Source organism: Vulpes lagopus, chromosome 6 (genome assembly GCF_018345385.1).
Source record: "Vulpes lagopus strain Blue_001 chromosome 6, ASM1834538v1, whole genome shotgun sequence".
Taxonomy (NCBI): Eukaryota; Metazoa; Chordata; class Mammalia; order Carnivora; family Canidae; genus Vulpes; species Vulpes lagopus.
In genome coordinates, this window is record NC_054829.1 from 1645866 (window position 1) to 1672129 (window position 26264).

The window sequence follows — 26264 nt, forward strand, 5'->3', positions numbered from 1 at the left end:
CAGCTTGAGAAGCCACCATTCAGCTCATACCAATTGTGGCCCTGAGAATGCTTTCCTGTTGGATTTATCGAATCTGACCCCTTGTGTCTGTTCTCCTACTGGCACACAGCCCAGCTCCAGTGCCATCTCCCTGGGCCTCGGCTGCAGAGGGCTCACCGTGAACCCCATGCACCTGCCAGCATGCTCCTTCTCAAGCAGTCGAGGCAGGGTAGTCTCTTGCTCAAAACCCTCTGAGAGCCCTCTCTCTCCCTCAGAGCACAAGACAAAATCCATCCCCAGAGCCCCAGCCCTGGCTTCTCTCCAGCATCCGCTCCTAATGGTTCCTGCTCCAGCTACAAAGAGAGGCCTCCTGCGGGCTCCCCAAGAACACCAAGCATGCTTGCCCTCAGGGCCCCTTCCCCAGATATAGGCACATTCCCCAAGCCAGGCCTCTGTGCGATGTGCCCGCATCAGAAGGGCTTTCCCCTCAGAAGGCAGCACCAATCTCCTGCACCCGCCCCTCCTGCAGGTTCAGCACACAACAAGCCATGGTCTGACATGGTTTCTGTAGAGCACATCTGGCTGGAACATAGCCTTGCATCATGTATGCACCATCTATGGTGACCTCTGCAGAGCGGCCCAGAGGCAACTGGCACCATGTGGCCACAGAGCCGAAACTGCTCACTCCCCAGCCCTCGATGGAAAGAGCTGCACATTCTTGCTCTATCCCTTACCCACACCACCAACCACATCCCCGCTCTTACCATCGCCTGACATACCCATCTGTCACCTGTCTCTCCCCATGGCGACACCAGCTCAGTGAGCACAGGGAACATGGGCATGCTCTCTGCACAGCCAACCATCAGGGCCACAGTGGCAATGAGAGGACACACGGGCAAGGCTCAGTGCCGGAGTGGGGGTAGGACGGCCTTTTACTCCCGACCTTTTATTTTTTAAAGATTTTATTTATTCATGAGAGACACAGAGACGGAGAAGCACAGACACAGGCAGAGGAAGAAGCAGGCTCCATGCAGGGAGTCCGACGTGGGACTCAATCCCAGGTCTCCAGGATCACGCCCTGGGCTGAAGGCCGTGCTAAACTGCTGAGCCACCCGGGCTGCCCTACTCCTGACCTTTAAAAAAAAACTTCTCATTTCATATCTTGTGTGTGCATTACTTACTAAGAACATAAATAACTGCCTATTTAAAACATGAGAAAAGATGGTCAACTAGTCTTCACCAAAGCAGGAAAAGAATATCCAATGGGAAAAAGGACAGTCTCTTCATCAAATGGTGTTGGGCAAACTGGACAGCCACAAGCAGAATAAAACTGGACCACTTTCTTACACCAGACACAGAAATGAGTTTAATGCACTAAAAACCTAAATGTGACACTGGAAACCATCAAAATCCTAGAGGAGAACACAGGCTGCAAGCTTTTTGACCTCAGCACAACTTCTTGCTAGACACATCACCAAAGGCAAGGGAAACAAAAGCAAAAATGAACTACTGGGACTTCATCAAGATAAAGAGCTTCTGCACAGCAAAGGAAAGAGTTGACAAAACCAAAAGACAACCGACAAAATGGGAGAAGATATTTGCAAATGACGTATCTGATAAGGGGTTAGAATCCAAAATCTATGAAGAACTTATCTAACTCAGCATCCAAAAAACAAATAATCCAGTCAAGAAGTGGTCAGAAGACATGAAGAGACATCTCTCCAAAGAAGACCTACACATGGCCAACAGACACATGAAAAGATGTTTAGCATCACTCAGCATCAGGAAAATACAGATCAAAACCACAATGAGATACAACCTCACACCAGTCAGAATGGCTAAAATCAACAACAAAGGAAATGAGATGTTGGAGAGGATATGGAGGAAAGGGGAACCCTCCTGCACTGTTGGTGGGAATGCAAGCTGGTGCAGCCACTCTGGAAAACAGTATGGAGGTTCTAACTTAAATACAATCATCCTAAACACACACACACAAAAACAAAACAAAACAAAACAAACAACAACAAAACCAACTACCCAATGATCCAGTAATTACACTACTGGGTATTTACCCCAAAATACAAAAACAGTAAATCAAAACACAAAATGATAGGATGCACGCATCCCTATGTTTTACAGCAGCATTATATAGTCAAGATATGGAAACAGACCATGTGTCCATCAACTGAATGGATAAAGAAGACGTAGTATATATACACTGGAATATTACTCTGCCACAAAAAAAGAATGAGCTCTTAACCATTTTCAACAACATGGATGGATCTAGAGAATATGATGCTAAATAAAATTAGAGAAAGACAAACACCGTATGATTTCACTCATATGTGGAATTTAAGAAACAAAACAAATGAGAAAAGGGAGAAAAGAGAGATAAACCAGGAAACAGACTCGTAACTACAGAGAACAGACTGATGGTCACTAAGGGGGAGGATGGGGGGGGGCAGGTGATGAGGATGAAGGAGCACACTTGTGATGAGCACCGGGTGGGTCATGTATGGAAGTGTTGATCTCTTATGCTGTACTCCTCAACCTAATATCACACTGCATGTTAACTAACTGGAATTTAACTAAAAACTTTAAAAACACCATGGAACCAGAAAAGCATGCATGTGAACAGCAAGGGAGTTATCACCTAACTTCAAATTATGTGGGGAACAATGTTCACTAAGCAGTAACATCCACAGTAGCCAAACTGTGGAAGGAGCCACGATGTCCTTTGACAGATGAATGGTTAAAGATGACAAGATATGTATATATAATGGATTATCACTCAGCTGTCAGAAAGGACGAATACCCACCATTTACATCGATGTGGATGGAACTAGAGGGTAATATGCTGAGGAAAATAAGTCAATCAGAGAAAGACAATCATTATATGGTTTCACTCATACGTGGAATATAAGAAATAGTGAAAGGGACCATAAGGGAAAGGAGGGAAACTGAGTGGGGAAAAATTAGAGAGGAAGACAAACCATGAGAGACTCCTAATTCTGGAAGACACAATGAGGGTCACTGGAGGGAAGGAGGGTGACTGGGTGACGGGCACTGAGGAGGGCACATGATGAGATAAGCACTGGGGGCTATACTATATGTTGGCCAACTGAAGTTAAATAAAATATTAAAAAAACAAAAAAATCATGTGGGGATAAAGAAGCCATCAAATGTGCTACCTGTTTTGGCAGAAAGTAGAGCTACTGTGAAGAACGAGGACAGAATTAACCAGCTACGCAATGTGGCTGCATGGGGTGACGGAGGAACCAGGCACAGAATGATGTAAAGAGCTCAGTCTTCCCTCATTCTAGCAGCAAGTAAATAATGACTATGGTGGAAACTGAGAAGAAGCATGATTTACCTGATGTAATATTTACCAAGATGGAGGCAATTCCAGAAAAAAAAGAATCCAAATGGTTTTTTTAAAAAGATTAGAACCACAGAAACAAAGGAGCTGGATTTTTTTTTTTTTTTTTTTTTTTTTTACAGCAAGCCATTCATTACTATAATTTTTTAACCACTCATGGAACTTTGACTGGAACACAAACAGCAGAAAGAGCGCAGGACAGCTCATGGGACCATCTGCTGCCATGATGACCCCACCTGGATTACCACGGCGCCTGCCTTAGACCCTGGCAAAGGGAAGAGCACCCAGCTGGGTGGAGTATCCTATCGTTTCCCACGAGGTCTTTCTGAAAAGACAGGCTGAACGCCGACCTTCAATTCAAGCTGAACTTCTTTCTGGTTGCTCTCAGGCATGGCACAGGTGGTGCTGCCAGCGTGGTGCCCACCTCCTGCCCACGGCTGGGGAATGCATTCCCAGAGGCCCACATCTGCACAGCTTTGGCTCCAGGCTCAGCAAGACCGGGGGCAAGTGAGACATGCGTGACGGTGCCCAGAAGCTCATGACAGTGACACCATGATGCACACACAGTGTTGTGCGCCCCACAGGCTTGCTGACTGCCAGTCCCGCAGACCAACAAGGCCCAGCAGAAAACGGGCTAGGCCCCCAGTTTACAGAAGCTCCACAGACTGCCAGTTTCCCAGTCCTTGTACACGAGCTCCTCCTGGTCACCACCCCACAGCCCCCAGATACACAGGCTTCTCAGATTTTCTCACGAGCTGCCCAGCTGTGAACCAGCCCGTGTAGGCAGAGCGCTTCTCTTGTGCTTCCAACTTGCCTCTCGCAGATCCTGATGCCGGCACCTCTGCCACCCGTGGGAGCCAGCGGGGATCTGCTCCTACCGCTGTGCAGTGATGGCTGTTCTCATGTGACCTTGACTTGACTTCACTTTCACCAAGAGGCCTATACTCCCCTTTACCGGTTTTCTCAATTCTGAGGTTTTAGAATGAAATAGCTTTTAATCTCCTCTGACTAGAAACTGTCAGAAACAGAAACTTAGTCTAATGCTTTTATTGCTTTAACGTAAACATACTAGTTGCCAGGTAATCTCCCTGATTTCCAAAATTTGGACTTAGAATTATAAGGCAGATAAAAATCTTAAATATACAAAACTAAAGTTAGTTTTACCGAACTTAAATATTTTCCCTCACGGAAAAAAAAAGAGAGAGAGAGAGAGAGAATGCCACAAGAAACACGCAGTTCTCCTTTGTGGTAACCTGGGGTTTGGGATGGTGGTTCCCCTATATCCCAGGTTAAATCACTGTAATGAAACAGAACATACTAGCACATACCAGAACCTTACATGTTCAGCTATTTATATTTACCTTAATAGACTTAAAGCAAAATACACCTCTTTTCCAAAGTCTTCTTTCAGCCAGTGGATTTTCCCTAAATCTTTAACACAGTGATTTTCTGTTTCTAGAAAAGACAAGACTTTCCAATCCTTCCCAGCTGAACAGAAACACCACTCTCCAGCCACCACCCACATGGAAGAGGAAGCAGGATGGAGAAGACCTTTCGGATGCAGCAGGCAAAGACTGTCACATTCAGATACAGAGAAAGTCATCTGCAGATGCTTTAATCCAGCTGTGTTTGGGGTGGGTCTCGGTTCCTTCAGGAGGAACTGGGATACCAGCTGCCGGCACAGCTAGGTATTGAGAACAATCAGTTTGTGGAGCTGGTAGAGAAAGGTGTTTTTCCCTCGGCTGCTTTCCCGGTCAGCCTGCTCCATGACCAGCTTTGGGTCGACCTGAGGGGGAGACAAAAGGACCAGTCAGACCTTTCCAGGACATGGATTATTCTAGACATCAGTTAAAGTAAGTACAATGAATATATATAACTAGACACACACACACACACACACAGACATGTTAGACCAGAGAAAGTTGTCTTTCAGTTTCCAAAGGTGTTTCTAGAACACCTTTCTCGGTCCTCTCCAGCACTCACTGCTCTGTGTCTGACAACGTACCTTTAATACAGTGACCTTTCCTGGAAGCTCACAGGCATCCCCCCCCACCCCCAACATGAACTTTAACACTGTCACAAGATTTCAAGTATGCATAGGTCTCCTAAAACACATCAACCTCTAAATAAAGTTCTGCTTTCAAAGTCAGTCCTGCTATTAACTTGAACACCACAGAGTCTGCAGGAAAGGTGCTGGCGCCCCTCCTGTCACAGGCAGAGCCTTGCTCTCAGGGAGCTGGCTCGGGGTCTGTCCTGAGGGCTCTAGAGAGGGGCACCAGACAAGGAGCACACGACAAAGGAAAGTCTCCTTCAGACTCAGATGGGAAAGCACCACACATCCAGGGGCATCTTGTTGCTTCAACTGCAGCTGGTGTCTGTACAAACACATCCCTGGCTCCAGAATTAAAGGTGAAAGCCCCTCCTTTAGTTCCCTCCAGGTCAAATTTTACTCTGTTTTCTAAACTTTCCATGTAAATGTAAACATCAGGGTGCCCCAGGTGGGCCCTGCCTGACTTCCCCCACTGCTGTGGACTGAACTGTGCCCCAAATCCATAAGTTGAAGTTCAAATCCCTACTGTCACAGTATCTGGAGATGGGGCCTTTTGGTGGTAAGTGGGGTTCTATGAGGTCACCAGGGCAAGGCCCTCACAATGGGATGAGAGCCCTTCTCAGAAGAGACACGAGGGAGAGCTCACCTCTCTCTGCCATGTGAGAACACAGTATGTGGGCTCGTGTCTCCCAGCTAGGAAGGGGGCCCTCGTCAGAACCTGGCCCAGCTGTGCTGGTGCCCTGACCTCCGAATTCCAGCCTCTGGAACTATAAGAAAATAAATGTCTGCGGTTAAGCCACCTCGCTGTGGTGCACTGTCAGAGAGCGGAGCAGACTGGGGCCATGCCAATGTGTCTGGATCTACTTCACTCAAAGTTAACAGGCAGTCGCCCTTGGCATCAGAGAGAGCGCACCACTGAGAGACAGCAGATCCCTATGACACCAGCCCATGAGCCAAGAGAACCGTCCACACTGCCTGTCCCATTCTACTCTCTCAGGACCCTCCACGACCCTTGCCATGCACTCCTAGGGGGCAGGCTGTCCTCACGGCACTATTTCTCACTCACCTGATTCCATTCATATGGTTTTTCATGCCACTTAGGGACAATTCTCTGTCTTGGTTTCAACTGACAGAACAAACTAAAATTAAAAATAAGAATTAAATCTTAATTATATGTCAGTAACCGAAAAAACTATGATTAAAAAAAGATTTAAATCCAGAATTATAACTACAGTAAATTTTTAAAAGGTCTTTATGTAGCTATGACCAGAGAATAATCCACTATCCACTAAAAAACAGGACAACAGAGCGCAGGTACAGGTGCAGAGGACCAACCCCCATTCTCCCTGTCCCTTCACAGCAAGCAGCGGTTGCTCCGGCCCATACATCACTGCATCACTGAATGGAGCACGGATTTTATGTCCTCTCCTCTTAGACAGCCTGACAAGCTGGAAACGCCATCAGCTTAAAAAGGCAGAGTTAGAGACTTCTAGCAATGAACAGAGTATAGAGGTCTGGAAATCTTCTTGCCCCCAAAACAACTGTAAAACTCAACAAAATACTTAAAAAACAAAAACAAAAAAAAAACAAAAAACAAAAAAAACCCCAACCCCACAAATCCCCAAACATTTGAAGGCTCTGGAAATTAACCAAAAGCAAACAAGTTGAGAAGTATTCATTCACAAAGAACCGCTGAATTCAGGTAAGAAGAGTGGAGTCTGGGGTGGAGCTCCGGCCTGGGGCTAGCTCCTCCCACCATCCCCCAGCTCAATCTAGGACCTGAGGGCTAGCAGGGCCAGTCTGGCCATGAAAACCAGCACCTTCGTCACAGCCAGACTGAGCTTACTTGATTAGGTGCAGAGGGTTAAAAACCCTCCCAGTGTCTGGCAACACTGTCAGCAAATAAATGGGGAAAGCCCATGGCTCTGCTAGCCTTAGGTCACGGTCCTCCTTGGGGCCTGGGCAGACCAACAGACAATCTAGAAGCCCAAAAGGAAGGTCTTGGGAGTGAGAGTACAAGAGGGCCAGGCAGGCCCTCCACACACTCCCTGGGGGATGAGGAGGCCTCACACACCTCACACACATGCAGACAAGACCGATGGCAGCCCTTAGCTGGCCACAGAGCCCTGGATGACTGGGAGGAGCCACGCATGCACAAGAAAGTCCTGGGAAAAAAATAAAAACCAGGGAAGAGTTCAGAATTGCCTGAACTTTGGCTGCACTCCCCAAACCACAAGTACATCTCCTAGCAGAGAGTAGAAGCTTAAAGGCTTAGGTATTGAAGTACAACTTCTCATTAATCACTGGCTGAACACTAAGCAATGCACACCCAAGAACAACTCCCAGTAAGCCAGGATGAAAAGGAGAACTAAAACAAAAACGAAAACAGAAACCAAGTATCAGTGGCCTCACAACACGGAGGGAAACATACCCAGCAGAACCCTGCAGGGGGATCAGGACCCTACATACTGCTACACTACCTCATCGAAGAAATGGGCAGAAGACATGAATAGACATTTCTCCAAAGACGACACACAAATGGCCAACAGACACATGAAAAGATGCTCCACATCATTCGGCATCAGGAAAATACAGATCAAAACCACACACCAGTCAGAATGGCTAAAATGAACAAGTCAAGAAACAACAGATGTTGGCAAGGATGCAGAGAAAGGGGAATCCTCTTACACTGCTGGTGGGAATGCAAGCTGGTACAGCCACTATGGAACACAGTATGGAGGCTCCTCAAAAAGTTATAGGATCCAGCAATTACATTACTAGGTATTTGTCCCAAAGGATACAAACATAGTGATTCAGAGGAGCACATGCACCCCAATGTTTATAGCAGCAATGTCCACAATAGCCAGAATATAGAAGAGCCCAGATGATCATCAATGAATGAATGGATAGGGATCCCTGGGTGGCGCAGCGGTTTGGCGCCTGCCTTTGGCCCAGGGCACAATCCTGGAGACCCGGGATTGAATCCCATGTCAGGCTCCCGGTGCATGGAGCCTGCTTCTCCCTCTGCCTATGTCTCTGCCAATCTCTCTCTCTCTCTCTGTGTGACTATCATAAATAAATAAATAAATAAATAAATAAATAAATAAATAAATAAATAAATAAATAAATTTAAAAAATTTAAAAAAATAAATGTAAAAAAAAAAAAGAATGAATGGATATAGAAGATGTGGTATATAGACACAATGGAGTATTCAGCCATCAAAAAAACCTTGAAATTTTGCCATTTCCAACAACATGAATGGAACTGGAGAATATTATGCTGAGTGAAATAAGAGAAAGATCCATATAATCTCACTCATATGGAATTTAAGAAACAAGACAGAGGATCATAGGGGAAAAGAGGGAAAAATAAAACAAGATGAAATCAGAGAGGGAGACAAACCACAAGAGACTCTTAATTCTGGGAAACGAACTGAGGGTCGTTAGGGGGGGATGGGGTAACTGGGTGATGGGCATTAAGGAGGGCACATGATGTGATGAGCACTGGGTGTTATATACAACTGATGAATCACTGAACACTACGTGTGAAACTAAAATTTTAAAAATTAATCAATTTTCAGCAAAAAAGCATGAGACATTTCACAAGAAACAGGAATGTGTGATCTACATTCGGCGAGGGGCGGGGGGGGAAGCATCCCAAAGAAGCTGAGTGGGTCCAAACGTGGGTTTTAGCACACAAGACTTCAAAGCAGCCACTGTGAGTATACACAAAGAATTAATAAAGCAATCCATGTTTAAAGAAAATACAGGAAAATAGGACAATGACTCAAAGATAATTGCAATAAAAATTAAAAACTATACAAAAAAAAATTCTGGAGTTGAAAAGTACAATGACCAAAATGGACAATCCCCTACAACACAGCACACCTGCAGAGCTCAGATGGCAGGGTAGAGTAGCAGTAAACGTATGGACCAGTCAATAGAAACTAGTCTGGGGTGCCAGGGCAAGAGGGTACAGTCGGTTAAGTGTCCCGACTCTTGGTTTAGCTCGTCATGATCTCAGAGTCTCTCTAAAATAAACAAACCTTTTTTAAAAAGAAAAGGATTATAAAAAGATTCTGAACAACTTTATGCCAACAAATTAGTCAATTTAAGTGAACAAACTCCTACAAGACACAAATTACCAAAACTACTTAAAAAGAAATAGAAAATCTGCACTTGATCTTAGCCAAAAGGCTGAGAAGCGATAGAAACAGAGAATCTGAACAGACCTAAAACACAAGAAATTGAATTTGTAACTTAAAATTTCTCCACAAAGAAAAGTCCAAGCTCAGATGGTTTTACTGAAAAATTCTGTCAAATGTTTAAGGAAGAAATAATACCAATCTTACACAAACTCTCAGAAACAGAGTAGCTGGGAACACTTCCCACCACATTCCTGGAAGCCAGTTTTACCCTGATACCAAATCAGACAAAGATATCACAAGGAAGCTTGCGATAAACCAACCACCCTCAAGAACACAGATGGAAAAATCCTTAACAAAAACATATTGCAAACAATCTACAAATATATAAAAAGGATTATACACCATGTGGAGCTCAAAACAGAAATGCAAGGCTAATTTTAACATCCAAAAATAAGTGTGTAATGTACAGTATAATACAAAATACCATAAAAACTGAATGAAAGGGGGGAAAAAACAAACATGATTATCTCAAGGACAGAAAATTATTTGGCAAAATGCAACATCCTTTCCTGGTAAAGGCTCTCAGCACACCAGGAACAGAAAGGAATTCTCCAACCTGACAAAAAGGAACCACGAAACACCTACAGCTAACATAATAATAGTGAACAACTTAATGCCTTCTCTCTAAAACCCAAACAAGACAAAGATGCTTTGAGAATCTGCCTTTGGCTCATATCATGATCCCAAGGTCCTGGGACTGAGTCCTGGATCAGGCTCCCCACAGGCCTGCTTTTCCCTCTGCATATGTCTCTGCCTCTCTCTCTGCATCTCTCATGAATAAATAAAACCAGAAAAAAAGAAGCCAAAAGCACAAAGGTCAGTAAAGAGGAAGAAAAACTGTCTTTACCCACAGATATTCTCCTATATGTGAGAGAAAAATCCTAAAGAATCTACAAAAGCTACTAGTATTAACAGGTTTAACAGGGTCATGGGATAAAGATCAAAACATAAAAATCAATTCCTCATTTCTAGCAATGAATAATCCAAAAATAAAAATAATTTCATTCACAATAGCATCCAAAAGACTACAATACTTAGAAATAATTAAACAAAAGTATAAGACCTGCACGCCGAAAACTATACAAACTTAGAAGCAGCAAAGTGAACAGAAAACTACTAAACATTCCATCTTCATGAAGCACATAAATTCAATACTGTTAAGATGGTAAATCTCCACAAACTGATCTGCAGATCCAACACAATCCCTACTACAATTTCAGCAAGGTTTATTGCAGAAACTGACAAGCCAGTCCTAAAATGTATATGGGGGGGGGAGAAGGCCGCTGGCTCAGTTGTGCGGCATGTGACTCTGAATTCAGGGTGTTGAGTTTGAGCCTCACATGGGGTCCAGAGATTACTTAAAAATAAAATTAAAAAAATAAATGTCTAGGAAAAGGAAAAGGATCTAGAATAGTAAGCATAATTTGGAAAAACAAGAACAAAATACGAAGACTAACATTACCTAATTTGAAGACTAAGTATAAAGCCATAGCAATCAAGACAATATAATGCAAGACGAGTATTGGCATAAAATACACATAAGTAGAATAAGATAGTCCAGAAATAAACCTTTACAATGTTTGTGGCCAATTCATTTTTGACAGGAGCCAAAGCATTTCCATGGAGGAAAGTAAGAGCTTTTCAGCAAGTGAGATTGTCATGAATGGATGTTCATCTGAAATAAGATGAACTTTAGACTCTCACATCTTATACTATACAAAAGTGTCATCTCACAACAGACCAAAAACTAAAATACACCAAGTAAATATAAAAGAGGAAAAACTTCTGTCACACTGAGCTTAGCAAAGATTTTTCAGATATGACACCAAAAGCATAAGCCAAAAAAAAAAAAAAAAAAGATAAAGCAGCCATCATCAAATCTAAACATTGTGTTCTTCAGAAGACAGCATTAAGAAAATGAAGACAACATGCTGGGAAAATATCTGCAAATAGTATATCCACTAGGAAACTTTTAGCCAGAATTTAGAGCTTCTACTACTCAAAAATAAGACAGCTCAATTTAAAAATGGGTAAAAGATTTAAACAGATATTCCACCAAGAAATACATAATTGGTTAGATGCTCTCTATCATTAGTCATTTAAGAAATGCAAAATAAAACCAGAGCGATACCCCACCAGACTGTCAACAGTACATATGCCGATGGTGACGATGATGGCAAGTGCTGGTAGGAATGTAAAAGGCCAGGCACCATGGACAACGGTTTGGCCGTTCTTTAAAAAATTAACAGGAATTCATCATATAACCTACCAATGATACTCCCCTAGATCTCTACCCCAAGGAGCTGGAAGTAAGCATTCACCCGAAGACTTTACACAACTCCTCACGGTAGCGTATTCACCACAGCCTGATACTGGCAACAATCCACACATTTCATCAACTGGCAAACAGAATGTGGCACACAGACTATGGAGTATCACCCAGTGACCAGAAAGAACATGTTACAACATAGATGAGCCGCAAACATGTGCTAAGTGAAGGAAGCCGGATTTAAAAGAAGAAAATCAAAATCATCATGATTCCGTTTACATCAGGTTTATGGAGAAGGCAAATAAATCCACAGAGACTGGGCGTAGATCAGGATTTGCCAGGGTTGGGATCAGGGGGTTGCCGCTTACAGCTAGGCTACAACAACTTCTGTTTTTAAAACAGCTTAATTGTTTTAAAAGTAAGTAAGTAAGTAAGTAAGTAAGTAAATAAATAAATAAATAAATAAACAAAACAGCTTAATTGAGATACAATTCATGTACAACTATTAAAAATTTTAAGTATACAATTCAATAATTTTCATAAATTTGTAAAGTCATGCAACCATCACAATTCAGTTTTTAAATATCTGAGTGAAATTTTGAGGATGACAGAAATGTTGGAAAAACCAAGTCATGGTCAGGGTTATTAGCACAACCATACAAATGTAATATAGTCATTGAAGTGTCACCCTCCCCGCCCCACCCCTCCCTATGGCCTAGTCAGAACATGGTCACCCTTGCTGACAGCGGCTATAAGGAGCTAGAAAGGATCATCGGTCACACTGGTCCTTGTTTGCCCAAGGCAGTGAGTGTCCTGTACCATAAGGACTGAAGTTGTGTTGGCCAAGTAGCATCTGACCTCCTGATGACATTCCACACCTTCCCATGTGGATTTTGGGTGGATTTCTTTTAGTTTTATATAAGCATTTTTAAATGTTTTCTAGCATTGTTTCTGATCTGGGTGCCAGTCCCTTAGGCAAATACCCTGAGATGGCCTGAGCACTTTATGAGTGTCAAACTTCACAAAGTTCACAGAAAAAATATTTTTATGTAAAAAAGTGAAGAGAGAAAACTAAAATTAGCCTTTCTCACAATTGCTAAGGCAGCTTTGTATATTTAATACCTTTTTAAAAGTGTACAACTTACCCTAGAAGTTTCTGACGAGCATTATCCTGTAACTGTGCAATTCTTTCCGGCCCAAGAAATTTCGATCCATTTGGTCCATCACACACTAGCTTGTTAATAGCAGCCCTGAGAATATTAATCTGTAAATAAATAGCAACATAAATATTCATATGGTTTTACTATAACTGAATTGCATTCTACATTAAAAATAATTCATTAGCATTCAGAGTTGTTCATATTCTTTTTAATATTTATTTATTGATTGAGAGAACAAGTGAGCACACAGGGCAAGAGTGAACGGGGGGAGGTGCAGAAGGAGACAGAGAATCTCAGGCAGACTCTGATGAGCACGGAGCCCAATGTGGGGCTTGATCTCATAACCCTAAGATCATGACCTAAACTGAAATCAAGAGTTGGGACACTCAACCAACTGAGCCACCCAGGTGCCCCCAGAATTCATGTTCTCACAACTATGTCAATATGGTTTCTGGAACAAATTATTAAAACACAAACAACATCAATAACCACTACTGTAATTTAAGAAACAGTAACAAAAGAAAAAATTAAAAATCAGCAAGAAAAGGCTCGGATTTTTCAGTCTAATCACACTTATTAAGTTCACAAGGTCACACGGCTCAACATCTACCTATATCATATGGATTCTTCTTGCTTTGCAATGTTTATACTGAAGCCCTAGAAGTAATCTCACCCCCAGAGGTATGACAAGCCATGTTCTACCAGTCTCTGTCATGGTTTTATAATAAAACTTTCCATTCTGACTAACTGGAGATCTACAGCAGAGCTGCACAGACAGACAATGAAATGCGCCCCCAGCCCAGCCAGCGAGCGCCTCACGCTCACAGCTCGCAAGTCCCACTGAGAAGCTGACTCAGAGCATTACTATTAAAGCCCAGGTTCCCTCTAGACTGACCAGATCCTCTTGTCCTTTCTCTGTCCCTGCACCTGTGTCATGACTCCCCAGTGTCCTCTGATCTAGAGGTTTCTTAGCCTTTTCTTGTTTTTCAAGACCCTGACTGTTCTCTAAAGAGTTCTGGGCAGGTCTTTCATGGGATGTCCCTGGTTTGGGCTTGTGTGACATTTTCCCATGATTAGACTGAGGTGATGAACTCTGGAGAGGAACACCCAAAGGTAAGGTACCCTCTTATATCATCACACTAGGGCATGGGTGCCATCACCATAATAGGTCACTGGGATGTCGGCCTTGAGCACTTCGCTGAGGTGGTGCCTGCTGGGGTTTCACACTAGAGTCTCTCCCTCCTCTCCCCTCTTTTTCTGCTTGGAAGTACATCCCTAAGTCCAGTCTACTCTCTGGGGACACATTAAGGTCCACTCCCTGGAGGAAGGTGTCTACAGGTACTATTGCCAATTCCTCTGTATGCAAGATCTGTCTCTTACTCCTCGTTTATATCCTTATGGACACACAGATAATCATCTGACAGTGAGCTCTAATCCAATACATTTATTTTGTTGCTTTAGCCCGTAGGAGCCCTTTCAGTTGGCCCACGTGTCCCCCTAACATGCCCCCAACCTTTTGTTGTCTGAGCACTTCTTTACTTCCTGGCACTACAAAAAGCTCTAAGGCTCATCCCTTATTTTCCCTGCTCCAACCCTAGGGAAGTCACTTCCCCAAGGAGCCCTGGTTCCCTTTCCTGGAAAATCCTATCCAAAACCAGTCTGGGCACCAGGTTTGAGGGGTCATTAGGGCATCATGGCTATGGGGTGTCATGGTTTATCAGCCCTCACAGAGCTAGGTATCAGATGTATATGAAGCCACCACCACATACACACACAATATGCATCCATGCACGTGTAAGTTAAACATGATTTCACACTGATGAATGTCTGGCTCCTCGTGTGTCCCAGAGTCCAATCTGGCCCTCCTGTCCTGTCTGGAACTCCTCTGTGTCCAATGAGAAACCTGGCTCCCTCATCCAGGGAGCTACCTGTTCAAACCACCCCCCCCCCCCCCCCAGTACCATGTTAAAGCAGTTCCAGAGCAAAGCAGCCAGACCACGGAGGGAACAGTAAACACTGTATGCAGCTGCTTTCAGGTGGCAGCCTTATAGGTTCCAGTCAAAGCACTGCCTTCCAAAGCTCCTCTCCTCCTCAGTGCAATCACCCATCATGTGTGTGTCTCAAATGCACACCTTAGCATGCCCCTCCTTCATGAGGAGTGTTGTGTGGGTTAAAAGGCACATGGAGTCGTGCATCCAGTTCCAAGCATCCACAAAGCAGCCCCTCTGCTTGCAATAACTGCCAATCTGCTCTCTGACCTATGGCCTAGCCTTCCCCAGAATACGTCGTATGAAGGGGATCATACATAGACTCCAAGTCCTGGCTTCTCCACCATGGAGACACACAGTCAACACCTACTCATGTCGCATGAATCAATTCACTCCTTTTGTACTGCTGAAGGATGCCCCACTGCATGACCGTTGCATGGTTTCTTCAAGCATTCCCCTACTGGACATCCTGAACATCTTGATTGCTTCAAGTTTCCAGCAGTTACGAATTATGAATGAAGCAATTAGCATTCATCTACAGATTTTATGTAAGTGTTCAAATCTCTTACATAAATACTTAGGAGTGGGATTCTTGGATCTTACGGTAGATGTGTTCAACTTTTAAGAATATTGTCTCCCAAAACAGGAGTTCCATTCTGCATTTCTACCTGCACTGAACAGTTTCTGTTGCTCCACGTCCTCTCCAGTATTCTTTACTGTCAGGTTTGAGTCAGTCATCGTAATAGGCACACACAGGAAGATCACTGTGGTTTTGGTATTTTGTTTTTTTTTTAAGATTTTATTTATTCTTGAGACAGAGAGAGAGAGAGAGAGGCAGAGACATACGCAGAGGGAGAAGCAGGCTCCATGCAGGAAGCCCGATATGGGACTCGATCCCAGGCCCTGGGATCACGCCCTGAGCCAAAGCCAGATGCTCAACTGCTGAGCCACCCAGAGGTCCCGGTCATCATGGTCTTAATGTCCATTTCCTAATGAACAGGAACAGTTGAGCATCTGTGTTTACTGCTGTCCATAGTTTCATTTAGTTACTTTTTAAAATTACCAGGTCTTAAGAGTACCTTACATATTATGGGTCTTTTATCACATAAATAATTCACAAGTACTTTCTTCTGTGCATAGTCTGTCCTTTCATCCTCTTAGCAGGGTCTTTGGCAGATCAAAGTTTTTAATTTTGACTAAGTCCAGCTTCTCAATTTTTTCTTTAACAGATTGTGCTTTTGATGTTGCATTTACAAACTCACTGCCAAACCGTAGGTCATACAGATTTTCTCCTATACTTCTTAAAATTTTATCATTTTACATTTTACCATTAGGCATATGATCTAAGGAGTATTTTTAGGTCCAAAAGCACCTCTAAATGAAAGAGCAGTTAAATCAATAAGACGAAACGCTGACAACTGGTAACAACAATGCCTTGGGGACAAGTCAAGCTTGGCACCGCTCACCTTACTACCTCCTTTTCCCCACCCCCTTCGACGAAGTGATGCCAACTTCGTCTACTTTATATGCAACTTCTGAAAAGAAAAAGGAGACAGGTACTCTACAGCAGTGCTGCTCAAGCCATCTGTGGTGAAGGACCAGCTTTATTTCTCACTTTGTATAATGCAATGAAACTGAATAGCTGAATAACTACAACATATAAAAGTAAAATCATACAAAATAAAAGCCCCAACTTTTCATTATTAGATTTAAAAACCATGAAATTACTTTGTCGAATTGCTCCCTAACTTTCTAAGTGCTTCATCCTAACGGCTCCAGAGTATCTGCTCAGCAGGTACCTCTGTGTCTGTAAACAGAATGAGGCCGACCAGGATTTGGCTTCCTTGCTTCCCACCAAAAACCAGCAAGATGTGTAGCTTGTCTTAACCTGGAAGGAGACCTGGACAGAGATTCACAGCAGTCCTTCTGCCCTACCGTTTACTTTCACTGCCCAGAAAAGCTTACTGCGTCAGGAGATCCCACAGGAGTAATTCAGAGAGCACCATCCCTGATGGTGATCCCACTAACAGGAAGCTACTTCATACAGACAAGGTGAATAAAACAGGCAGGTTAAGGTAAAGTGAGCATTTCCAGGACCAGAGGTGTATGTCTGTATTTAAAGCACTACGTCAGACACCACGCTCACTGTCAAGTGGGTGTGTAGACCAACCAGGAGAGGACAGCTACTACAGCGTGATGGACACACCAGTCTTACCTCTACAATATCCTCCACGTTGAACTGAACGTCAAACGCTAGCTCGATGTCATGCTCTGGCAGTATAGGAGCCCCTGTAGTTGGATTCCACCCCAAACCACAAAGGACTCCTGTATAGCATTTTCCATCCCGATCAACCCTAAATGAAAAATTTTTTAAAGAGTTAATATTTCAAAATTATTAAACTACTATTTTAACGTCAAAGGAACTGGCCAGGGCAGCCCGGGTGGCTCAGCGATTTAGCGACGCTTTTGGCTCACGGCATGATCCTGGAGACCCAGGATCGAATACCACATCAGGCTCCCTGCATGGAGCCTGCTTCTCCCTGCCTGTGTCTCTGCCTCTCCCTCTCCCTCTCTGTGTCTCTCATGAATAAATAAAATCTTAAAAAAAAAAAAAAGAAATGGGTAAAGGAACTGGCCAATATAATAATCCGAAGTTTTGCCAACCCGAGTACAGCAACTAATCTCATTTTTGCATTTGCTCTTCCAGTTTTTATACTGGAAAGCATAGAGTATACGTAGTTATAAGGACAGTAAGTATGTTTATTAATCCCTCACTTAGGTTTCTATTCTCACTGCAGCAGATAACATAAAGAATATTTTAGCACATTCAGTTTTTTTCCCTACCTTTGAATTCCTCCCATGGGTTAAATTCTTATTAGTGAGGTTTCTGCAGAAAAGGTTATACACATATATTTATGGCTTGTGAAAGAAGTCTAGCACTTAAGTAAAAGCTTACAAGATGTCTGTCCCACCTTCCTATCCTGAAACAGCTGTATACACAATACAAATCTTTACATCCTCATTTGACCAGAAACTGCCCACTACGCCCCTCCAGTATGTGTCCTGTACCTTCTATATTCAAAGTTTCCCTAAATCTGATGATCCTCTTCATCTAGGTTGCCACCTGCCTGGCCCAAACAACTGCCACTTCTTGCCTGGACTCCTCTTCCCCACACCTACTCCTGCTTCTTCAAGTCTGGTTCCCATGCAGCAGAGAGTGTTAATTAGCTTTTCAAAACAAATCCAGTCATCTTACCCCCTTGCTTAAGGGCTTCCAGTGGTTTCCTGTGGCATTTTTGAGCAAAACCTGAGTCTACTCTGAGCCAGAGTGTGCATTCTCTGCTTTGCTTCCCCATGTCATCTCAAACCACATTCTCCCTGCATCCCCCCTCCCCCCACCAGGCTCCAGCAACTCTGGCTGCCCTGCAGGCCTGTCAGGCTCCTCTAGGGGGAACTCTTCCTCTCTTGACATGCCCCGAAAGGCTCGTTCTCCTGTCCTAGGTGGTAGTTTGAATACCACCAGCACCATGGCCCAGACAGGTTCAACAAATGATTATAAAATGAATGAACAGTTAACACTTAATACTTTTTAAAACATTTGGCTCATTTTCTTTGACTCTTAACTCAGACCTTTCCCCACAATCCAGATCAATAAAGTTTTGATGAAAATAATCTAGGCAAAAACAGAGCTTTTTTCTTAGTTCCAGAGACAGACATACACACACAAACACACAGACTTCCTTTTACTTCAATGAAAATGAAAGAGAATCCCACTTTAAGTAAAGTCAAAGAAGAGAGAGCCAGAATTGAGACTTATAAATTAGGTACTGAGCATCTACTTTACAGAACAGTCATCAAAATGTCTCTTTAAATAGTTCATTCCCCACATTATTTTTAATAGAATGTAATTTATTATTATTTCAATTCATATAAAATATTTCCAGAAAAGCAGTAGCAGCCCTAGGCCACCAACAGTAAAACTAATAATGGCTTTTCATCAGGTTAATAAAGTGTCACATCACCTCCACCTCACTAACGGCTGTGACACTGACACAAGTCCCTCACATGTACTAACAAATGTTCATCAACAAGGACAGTCCCGCTGTCCTTGCACTGACCCATACCAGGGTAGTAACTCCCTGCTCATCGGCTCTAAACCTTCAATCAATAAAGGTAACCAAAGCATTGGCTTTGAATCATTTCTGGGGATCTTACAAACTTATGTGAACCTACTAGTAATTAGGACCACAGAAATATTTTTACTTCCATTATAATACATATTTTAAACTCAGATGGAGAACTGCCAAAATCAGGGAACAAAAGCAAGCGTGTTCCATGAAGATACAGCCAAGGGCCTGCCGGAGACATAATTCATTCTGAGACAACTTACATAAAGGAACTCAAGTTTATAGAAGCTGACAACTGTTATGCTTGCAAGAGCTAACATCTCCAGACAATTATGTTCAAAATAAATACAACAAAAGAACAACCTGTACTGCAAGCTAATATTCTAGAACTCCCTCCATGAGCCAAAGAAGGGAATGTATTTCCTCAAAAGACACTTCCATATAAAAAGTTCTGTTAAACATTCTGCAGTGTGCATTCTTATGAACCTGCAAAGTTCAGCTGACCCTGGACAACACGGGTTTAAAGTGTGCAGTTCCAGTTACATGTGAATTCTTTTCAATGAATACACTGGAAAATTTTTTGGAGATCTGTTGAAAAAATATTTTTCTCTAGGTCACTTGATTTCAAGAACATGGTATAGCATACATATAACACAGAAAACACAGTTATCAGAAAGGCTTCCCTTCAACAGCAAGCTATGTTGTTTAAGGGACAATTGCATTTGTTAAAAAATCTACTGACACTTCCAAATCCTGGTGAGGCTACTCCCCAGGAAGGACCTTCTGCTTCCTTCCACTTCCCAGTGATGCTGCCAGGAACAAGAGTAGGATGGACATTACCATCTACAGAGTGCTGCCCAGGCCCCATATGCCATGCTGAGAGCACTCTACATCTCAGGGACCACCCCCCCCCCAACAAACCCATGAGCTCACAACAGCCCTTTTTTTACCACGAGGGAAACCTCAGAGTCTGGAGACCCTGCCCCAGGCCTGGAAGCATGTGGCAAGCCAGAGAGAAAGCCTAGGTCCACCTGCCACCACAGCCTTCCCACTAGACCTCAGAGTGCCTCCTCTCACCACACATTCCAATCACCTCACACTCCCAATACTTAAAGACACCTTTGCTTTATTCTCAAGTTTTTTAAAGCTTTTTAAAAACATGACTTAGGGCAGCCCCCGTGGCTCAGAGGTTTAGTGCTGCCTTCAGCCCAGGGCGTGATCCTGGAGACCCGGGATCAAGTCCCATGTCGGGCTCCCTGTGTGGAGCCTGCTTCTCCCTCTGCCTGTGTCTGTGCCTCTCTCTCTGTGTGTCTCTCATGAATAAATAAATAAGATCTTTAAAAAAAAAACATGACTTAGATCAATATTCTTTTAATTATAAAAACAGTACATGATCACACCATAAACAATTCAGACAATACATCACTGTACAGAAAGTGGCATATTGTACAGACAGTGAGGTCCATAGCTCCCATCCAACGTGCTGTTCTTACAACAGAAAGCTGACACTTTCCAGTGAGAAGTGGGGTCTGTGGTCCTGCACCATGCGCTTGAGTGTGACTGTGGCACTTCTGTGTCTGGTCATGAAGGGGACACAGCTTCCACCCAGCTCTCTCAGGATGCTGACCTTTAGCACCAGGCATCACGCTGTGAGAAGCCCCACTGAGCCCACACAAACAGCACAGAGGAGGTCCTCGTGAACAGACACTGAGGCCTCCCGCCCCAGGCCAGAATCAGTCACCAGACATGCGAGCAGAGAGGCTGAGGTGTGATTTCCACCCCTCAGCCGTCGGGGTCTCCTGCCGAAGACCCAGATGCCAGGGAGCAGTGACAAGCTGTCCAGGGTGGGCCCTGAGTCCCTTCCACAGTACCAAGAGGGCTGCTGGGGGTAACTATCATGCAGCCATAGAAACTAGAACGAACAGTAACAAAGTTCCCTTTTAACCCACTCCCATTAGTTTTTAAGTTTGCCCAGTGGATACTGTTGTTGTTTCAGAAGGCTGGAGCGCTGCCCTGAGGAAGGTGCTATAACACCAGGCCGAGACCACTTGTGGTGCCCTTCCACTAGCCATGAGACCCGGTGGCAAGACCCCAGCAGGGAGATAAGAGTGGCACCATGGCACCACACTGAGAACGCCCTAGCCCATCTTCGCTGCCCTTCCTGTAACACTAGGCTCACTGCTATGGCGTAATTTCACCCTTGCCAGGAAAACAGTACAGAGGACACCACAGTGGACGTGAACAGACATTCAGGGAAGCACACAGGGGGGAAGGGGCTGCAGGAACAACAGGAGAAGCGAAGCTCCCCTGGGACAGGGGTGCCAAAGGGCAGCTCCAGGCAAGGGGGACAGGAAACCCACACCCTTCTTGGGGGCAGAGCCACCAAGGCCCAGTCACCGGGCTGGCTGAAAGCAAAGGGAGGTGGCAGGAAGCACAGAGGAGGGGCTGGGGCCGGGAGCAGAGCAGCGGCTGGTCAGTGGTCCCCAGGTACCAGATGCGACCGGACAGTGGCCTCTCCTGGCTCTCTGCTTGCTAGCAGAGATAACCACCCCCCACTCCCTGCCAGTGTGCTGGAGGTAGCAAAATTTCCCTCTGGTCTTCAATTTCCCACCATTTTTGACAGGACAGTGATAGAGCTGACCCAGAGGACATGCACTCTGTGCTGGGACAGCTGCTGGCCAGCTACAACTGTCCCAGAGCCACACCCAGGAGGGAGCAAGACTCAGAGACCCACAGCAGCCACTCTGCCCTGAAGGGCCACCAGGCCCTGGGCCTCAGGTGAGAGGAACAAGCTTGCCTACATTAAACCCCCTTTCCCTCCAAAGCTCTGCAAAAAATGGTTCCTACTGACTCATCAAATTAAAAAAAAAGCTTACTCAGAGGCAGGCTCCATCTTTCCCTCCTGGGGACCACCTAGCTGAGCCTATGCATCTGGTCATCCAGTATCACCCACATGGTCACAGAAACTAGCCCATGCTGACATCTTTAAACTAAACTCAACAAAATGAATACAAGGTATCAGCTATGTGCAAACCACTACATATTGTTTACAATCTTCTTCTAGTAATTTTATTTTTCTTCTAGAAAGATGGTATTTTATTTTTCTAAAGATTGTATCCATGTAGGGACACCTGGAGGGCTCAGCAGTTGAGTGCCTGCCTTCGGCTCAGGGCATGATCGCGGGGTCCTGGGATCAAGTCCTACATCAGGCTCCCTGCAGGGAGCCTGCCGATCTCTCTCTCTGTATCTACCTCTCTCTGTGTGTCTCTCATGAATAAATAAATAAAATCATTAAAAAATGTATTTGAGAGAGAGAGAGAGAGAGAGAGAGAGAGAGCGCATGAGCAGGGAGCAGGGAGATGAAGAAACAGGCTCCCTGCTGAACAAGAAGCCGACAATTGGGCTCAATCCCAGGACCAAGACCTGAGTCGAACGCAAACGCCCAAACCATCGAGCCACTTAGATGCCCCCGAAAGATGGTATTTTAAATACCAATTACCTCCATGTTTCCTTAAGCATCTCTATAACATCATCACTTTCTACTTTGGCGATTTTAAAAATAATATGCCGTTGTCACACATACTCTCCAAAAAAGATCGTATTTAACAGAAAAGTCCAAGCAGGAGCTTGGTCTAGTGAGAGAAGCAAGGAGAGGGTCAGGAGCAGTCAGTGAGGAACTTCCATGTGCACGTTCGGAGTCGCCTCCTGACTTCCACACAGTGGCATTCTTCCTGATTAGATAACCACATGTCAGGCATTGTTCTTAAAGGTCTGTCTCCCCTGGGGGGACTCAGAAGCTACCCTATTCTTCAAGATTATTCCCTACATCATTTTGGCAAAATGAGAGAAAAGTCCAATTCCAACATTTAAAGGCATATTAAATCCTTTCAGGACAAGAGGGAGTCAGAAACAAATGCATATATAAATATAATAGGGCAGTGTTTATAACAGCCATTTTACGTCCACTCAGTGGTATATGATGCAATTATGAAAACAAGTATTTACAAAGATATCATAACAATATGAAAATGCATTTATGGAAAAGATACAGTAGAAAAACCTAAAAAATGTTTTGTTTGTTAAAAAAATGTACATAATAATTCTGAAAATACTTTAAATGTTTAAAAATGATCACAATACTTTCTTCCCATTCAGCTTTTTCCAGATTTTTCTAAGTAGTACATACAGAATCATTTCCTACTTGGAAAACCACCACTATCAGAGACTGTGCTAGTGGGCTCTGCAGAGGCACATGCTGAGGGGCTGAGCAAGCAGGGTTGGGGGGTGGTGCCAGCACCCCAGCCAGCTGTGCATCTCCTTGGGGCATGAGGCCTTCCCCAAGACCAGACCTTGTTTCTCTGCAGCTGCCGCCCCTCTGCAGAGGCCCACCAGTGCTTCCCTGGTGATAATGCTCTGCACGCACGAGCTGTCAAATAAAAACCATATGACGCAGCTGTCCCCATTGTAAGGATGACCATATGACTGACAAGGTGTCCTGCAGACCACCCATAGCAAGGAAAGATAGAGTAACCTTGGCAGCCCCTTAACAGAACAGCCATCAGCACATTTATCCTTACTTTCTTTTTCCAGCCCCGCTTTTCCTCAGGCTCCCACGAGATACTATCTATATCTGTGCAAGCTCCCTGAGCTCCTTCTTGCATGATGTCCAAGTGTAGGTGGCGGTGATGGCAAAGCCACCTCAATCACACTGGAGCACCAGGATGATCAACAAGCAGCCCGACGTGCCATGGCCAGGTGCCCTTGCATGCATTTCCTCTCCCAAAAGAGGAAGGCGGAGAGGTGCCCGCTCCTCCCACCTACGTTCTCAGTTCACAAAGCCTGGACAGAAAGGATAAACATGCCCACACCTTAACTCCATCACTGGTGCAAACAGTGCACTGAGGAGAGCAGGGAGGCCAGGAACATGCGGCATCAGAGAGGTCTCTCTCAGCAGCATGGTGGACCCTGTCGGACAGTCAACAGAAGGGATGTCAGGCACAGACTTCACTCTACAGAACGTCCCATGTGCCCCCCCGCACAACCTTCATCCCCTTGTCCACGGAGTCCATCCCTGCGGGCATGCTTCCACAGCAAAGTGCCCCCTGGAGTCCCACCCCACAGAGCCCTGCAGCATCTGCCTGGTCAGCATGCTGCACCCTTCATCCTGTGGGGGACAATGTTTGTGTCGTTACTCTTCTTCCTCTCATCATGCTATCGAGTTTATCCCAGGGCCAAGAAGCTAGATTTGTTCTACTTGGTAAATAAGCATGATGGAATGAATGATCCATCAAGAAATCAACACCCACACCCCATACAAAAGGAAACGTGGTATGCTCCATTTCTTAAACTTGCATCAGCCAATGCAGTCAGAAAACAGCCTGAAATTATAGCAAGAGCACATACTTGCTCACTAATTATAGGCTAAAACATTCTTAGTAACGGAGGAGAGGGAGGGGATAGAGCAGACAAGAGAACACAGCCCTTGGCTCACCGGTTGCATTGACAGAAAGGGAAGCTGCAACCAGCATCCTCTGGTGAAGGTCCTCAGGGGCATCGCTGATGATAACAGAGTTGATGCTTTCCTTCTCGATCCAAACGCATCTGAAAGGGGCATCATCAGCAGATGGAAGCTGATCCACCCAGTAGGCAATGTGCTGTGTCCAACCCCCAACTAACCCACCTCAAAGACAAGGTCAAACACGCAAGTGCAGTGCTCACAGGTGAAAGCTGCTTAACATCCTGCTGTCCTTGCCTCTTCTTTCCGTCTGGGACCATCACCTCTCCACCCTCCTGTCTCTCCGACCCCCAGGCCTCGAGTACCACCTGCACGCTGACAATGCCCAAATCACTACCTCTGCCCCAGACTTCGTGTCCTGTAACCCCAACTTCAGGCCACCACCTACCCCAGAAGGGCATCCTCCATCCTTCCCCTTCCCATATCACCAACCCTTATCACATGCCAATCTGTTGATTCCACACCCAAAAGCTCGCATAAAGCAGTCTGTTTCCACACCTCCTGCCATGGACTCACGGTGGTCCACAATGTCCCCACCCAGGATTATAGCAATAACCAGCCTCAGAAGTATGCTCCTACCCAAGTATCCTTCTACTCCCAAACCCAATGCATTCTTCACACTGGGTTCTGCATGCCTTAAAGTGCCTACAGACCACCTGCAAATCTTATGAAAATGCAGGCTCTCACAAAAGGTTCAGGTGGGGCCTGAGCTCTGTTTCTGACAGGTTCTAAGAGGTGCCTATTCTAGACGGTTTGCATTGTAGCCCAAGGATTGTTTCAAATGAACATAAGGCTTTCCAATTGTGTTCAGATGAAGTCTGGATCTTGCTTATGAAGCTCACCCCATCTGCCACAGCTCTGAAGCCCCTCTGCTTCCCACCCACTCTCCAACCTCACTCCGCTTATTTGGAAGCACAAAGTCAAACTGAAGCTGAGCGCTCACACTGAGGAATGCCCTCCAGCTAGCCTTCACCTCCCCACTCACTGACCTTAGCCAACTCCTCTGCATCCCTCACATCTTGGTCTCTCTGGAAACCTCTAAGGCTGCTCATGGGATCCCTTCAAGATGCTTTCAACATGTTCTTCAGCCCCTTTCATAATGTGCAAAAGCCTCATCAACCCTTCTTCGGGATTTTTTTTTGTCCTTGCATACCATCCCCACCGGACACACAATTTTTGGGATCACAATGATTTTGTTCACTCTTTTCCCTCCAACCATACACTGTTCCCAGAACACAACAAGCATTCACAGGGTTGCTGAATGAATAACAATTATAATAAAAACAGAAAACACAAAGCCCTTTTTGGAAGACGTTGAAGACTGTCTCATGCAGAATGGCTTCCATGTAAGAGAGAAAGAAGACTTCAGATCTGGAGCTAAGGGAGGAATGAAAAGGAACTGGAAAAGAGAACAGCCCAACAGTTTAAAGAAAGATTAGTTTCTGATAAGCTCTGTAAAAAAAGCAGCAGTGTACAAAGAAATCCATGACGAACCTAAGTTAATCATACCTGAACTTGGATATTCTGGTCAAACTATGACACTTCAGTTCATAAGGGTTAAAAGGCCCATGAAGTATCGCCTGTAGATA

The 26264-nt window shown here is 44.5% G+C and overlaps 1 protein-coding gene across 1 annotated transcript in view; it reads right to left on the minus strand.

Moving 5' to 3' along the window:
• Positions 1-3952: 3952 nt before the first annotated feature.
• TDRD9 (tudor domain containing 9) overlaps positions 3953-26264 on the minus strand; it is a 109078-nt gene continuing 86766 nt past the window's right edge. The window contains exons 31-37 of the mRNA XM_041759113.1: positions 26185-26255; positions 24652-24761; positions 24029-24125; positions 17249-17387; positions 13031-13149; positions 6475-6547; positions 3953-5144 (exon numbers count right to left, since the gene is read on the minus strand). Coding sequence (XP_041615047.1) covers positions 5043-5144; positions 6475-6547; positions 13031-13149; positions 17249-17387; positions 24029-24125; positions 24652-24761; positions 26185-26255 — 711 coding nt within the window. The 3' untranslated portion in view covers positions 3953-5042. The remainder of the gene's footprint in view (positions 5145-6474; positions 6548-13030; positions 13150-17248; positions 17388-24028; positions 24126-24651; positions 24762-26184; positions 26256-26264) is intronic.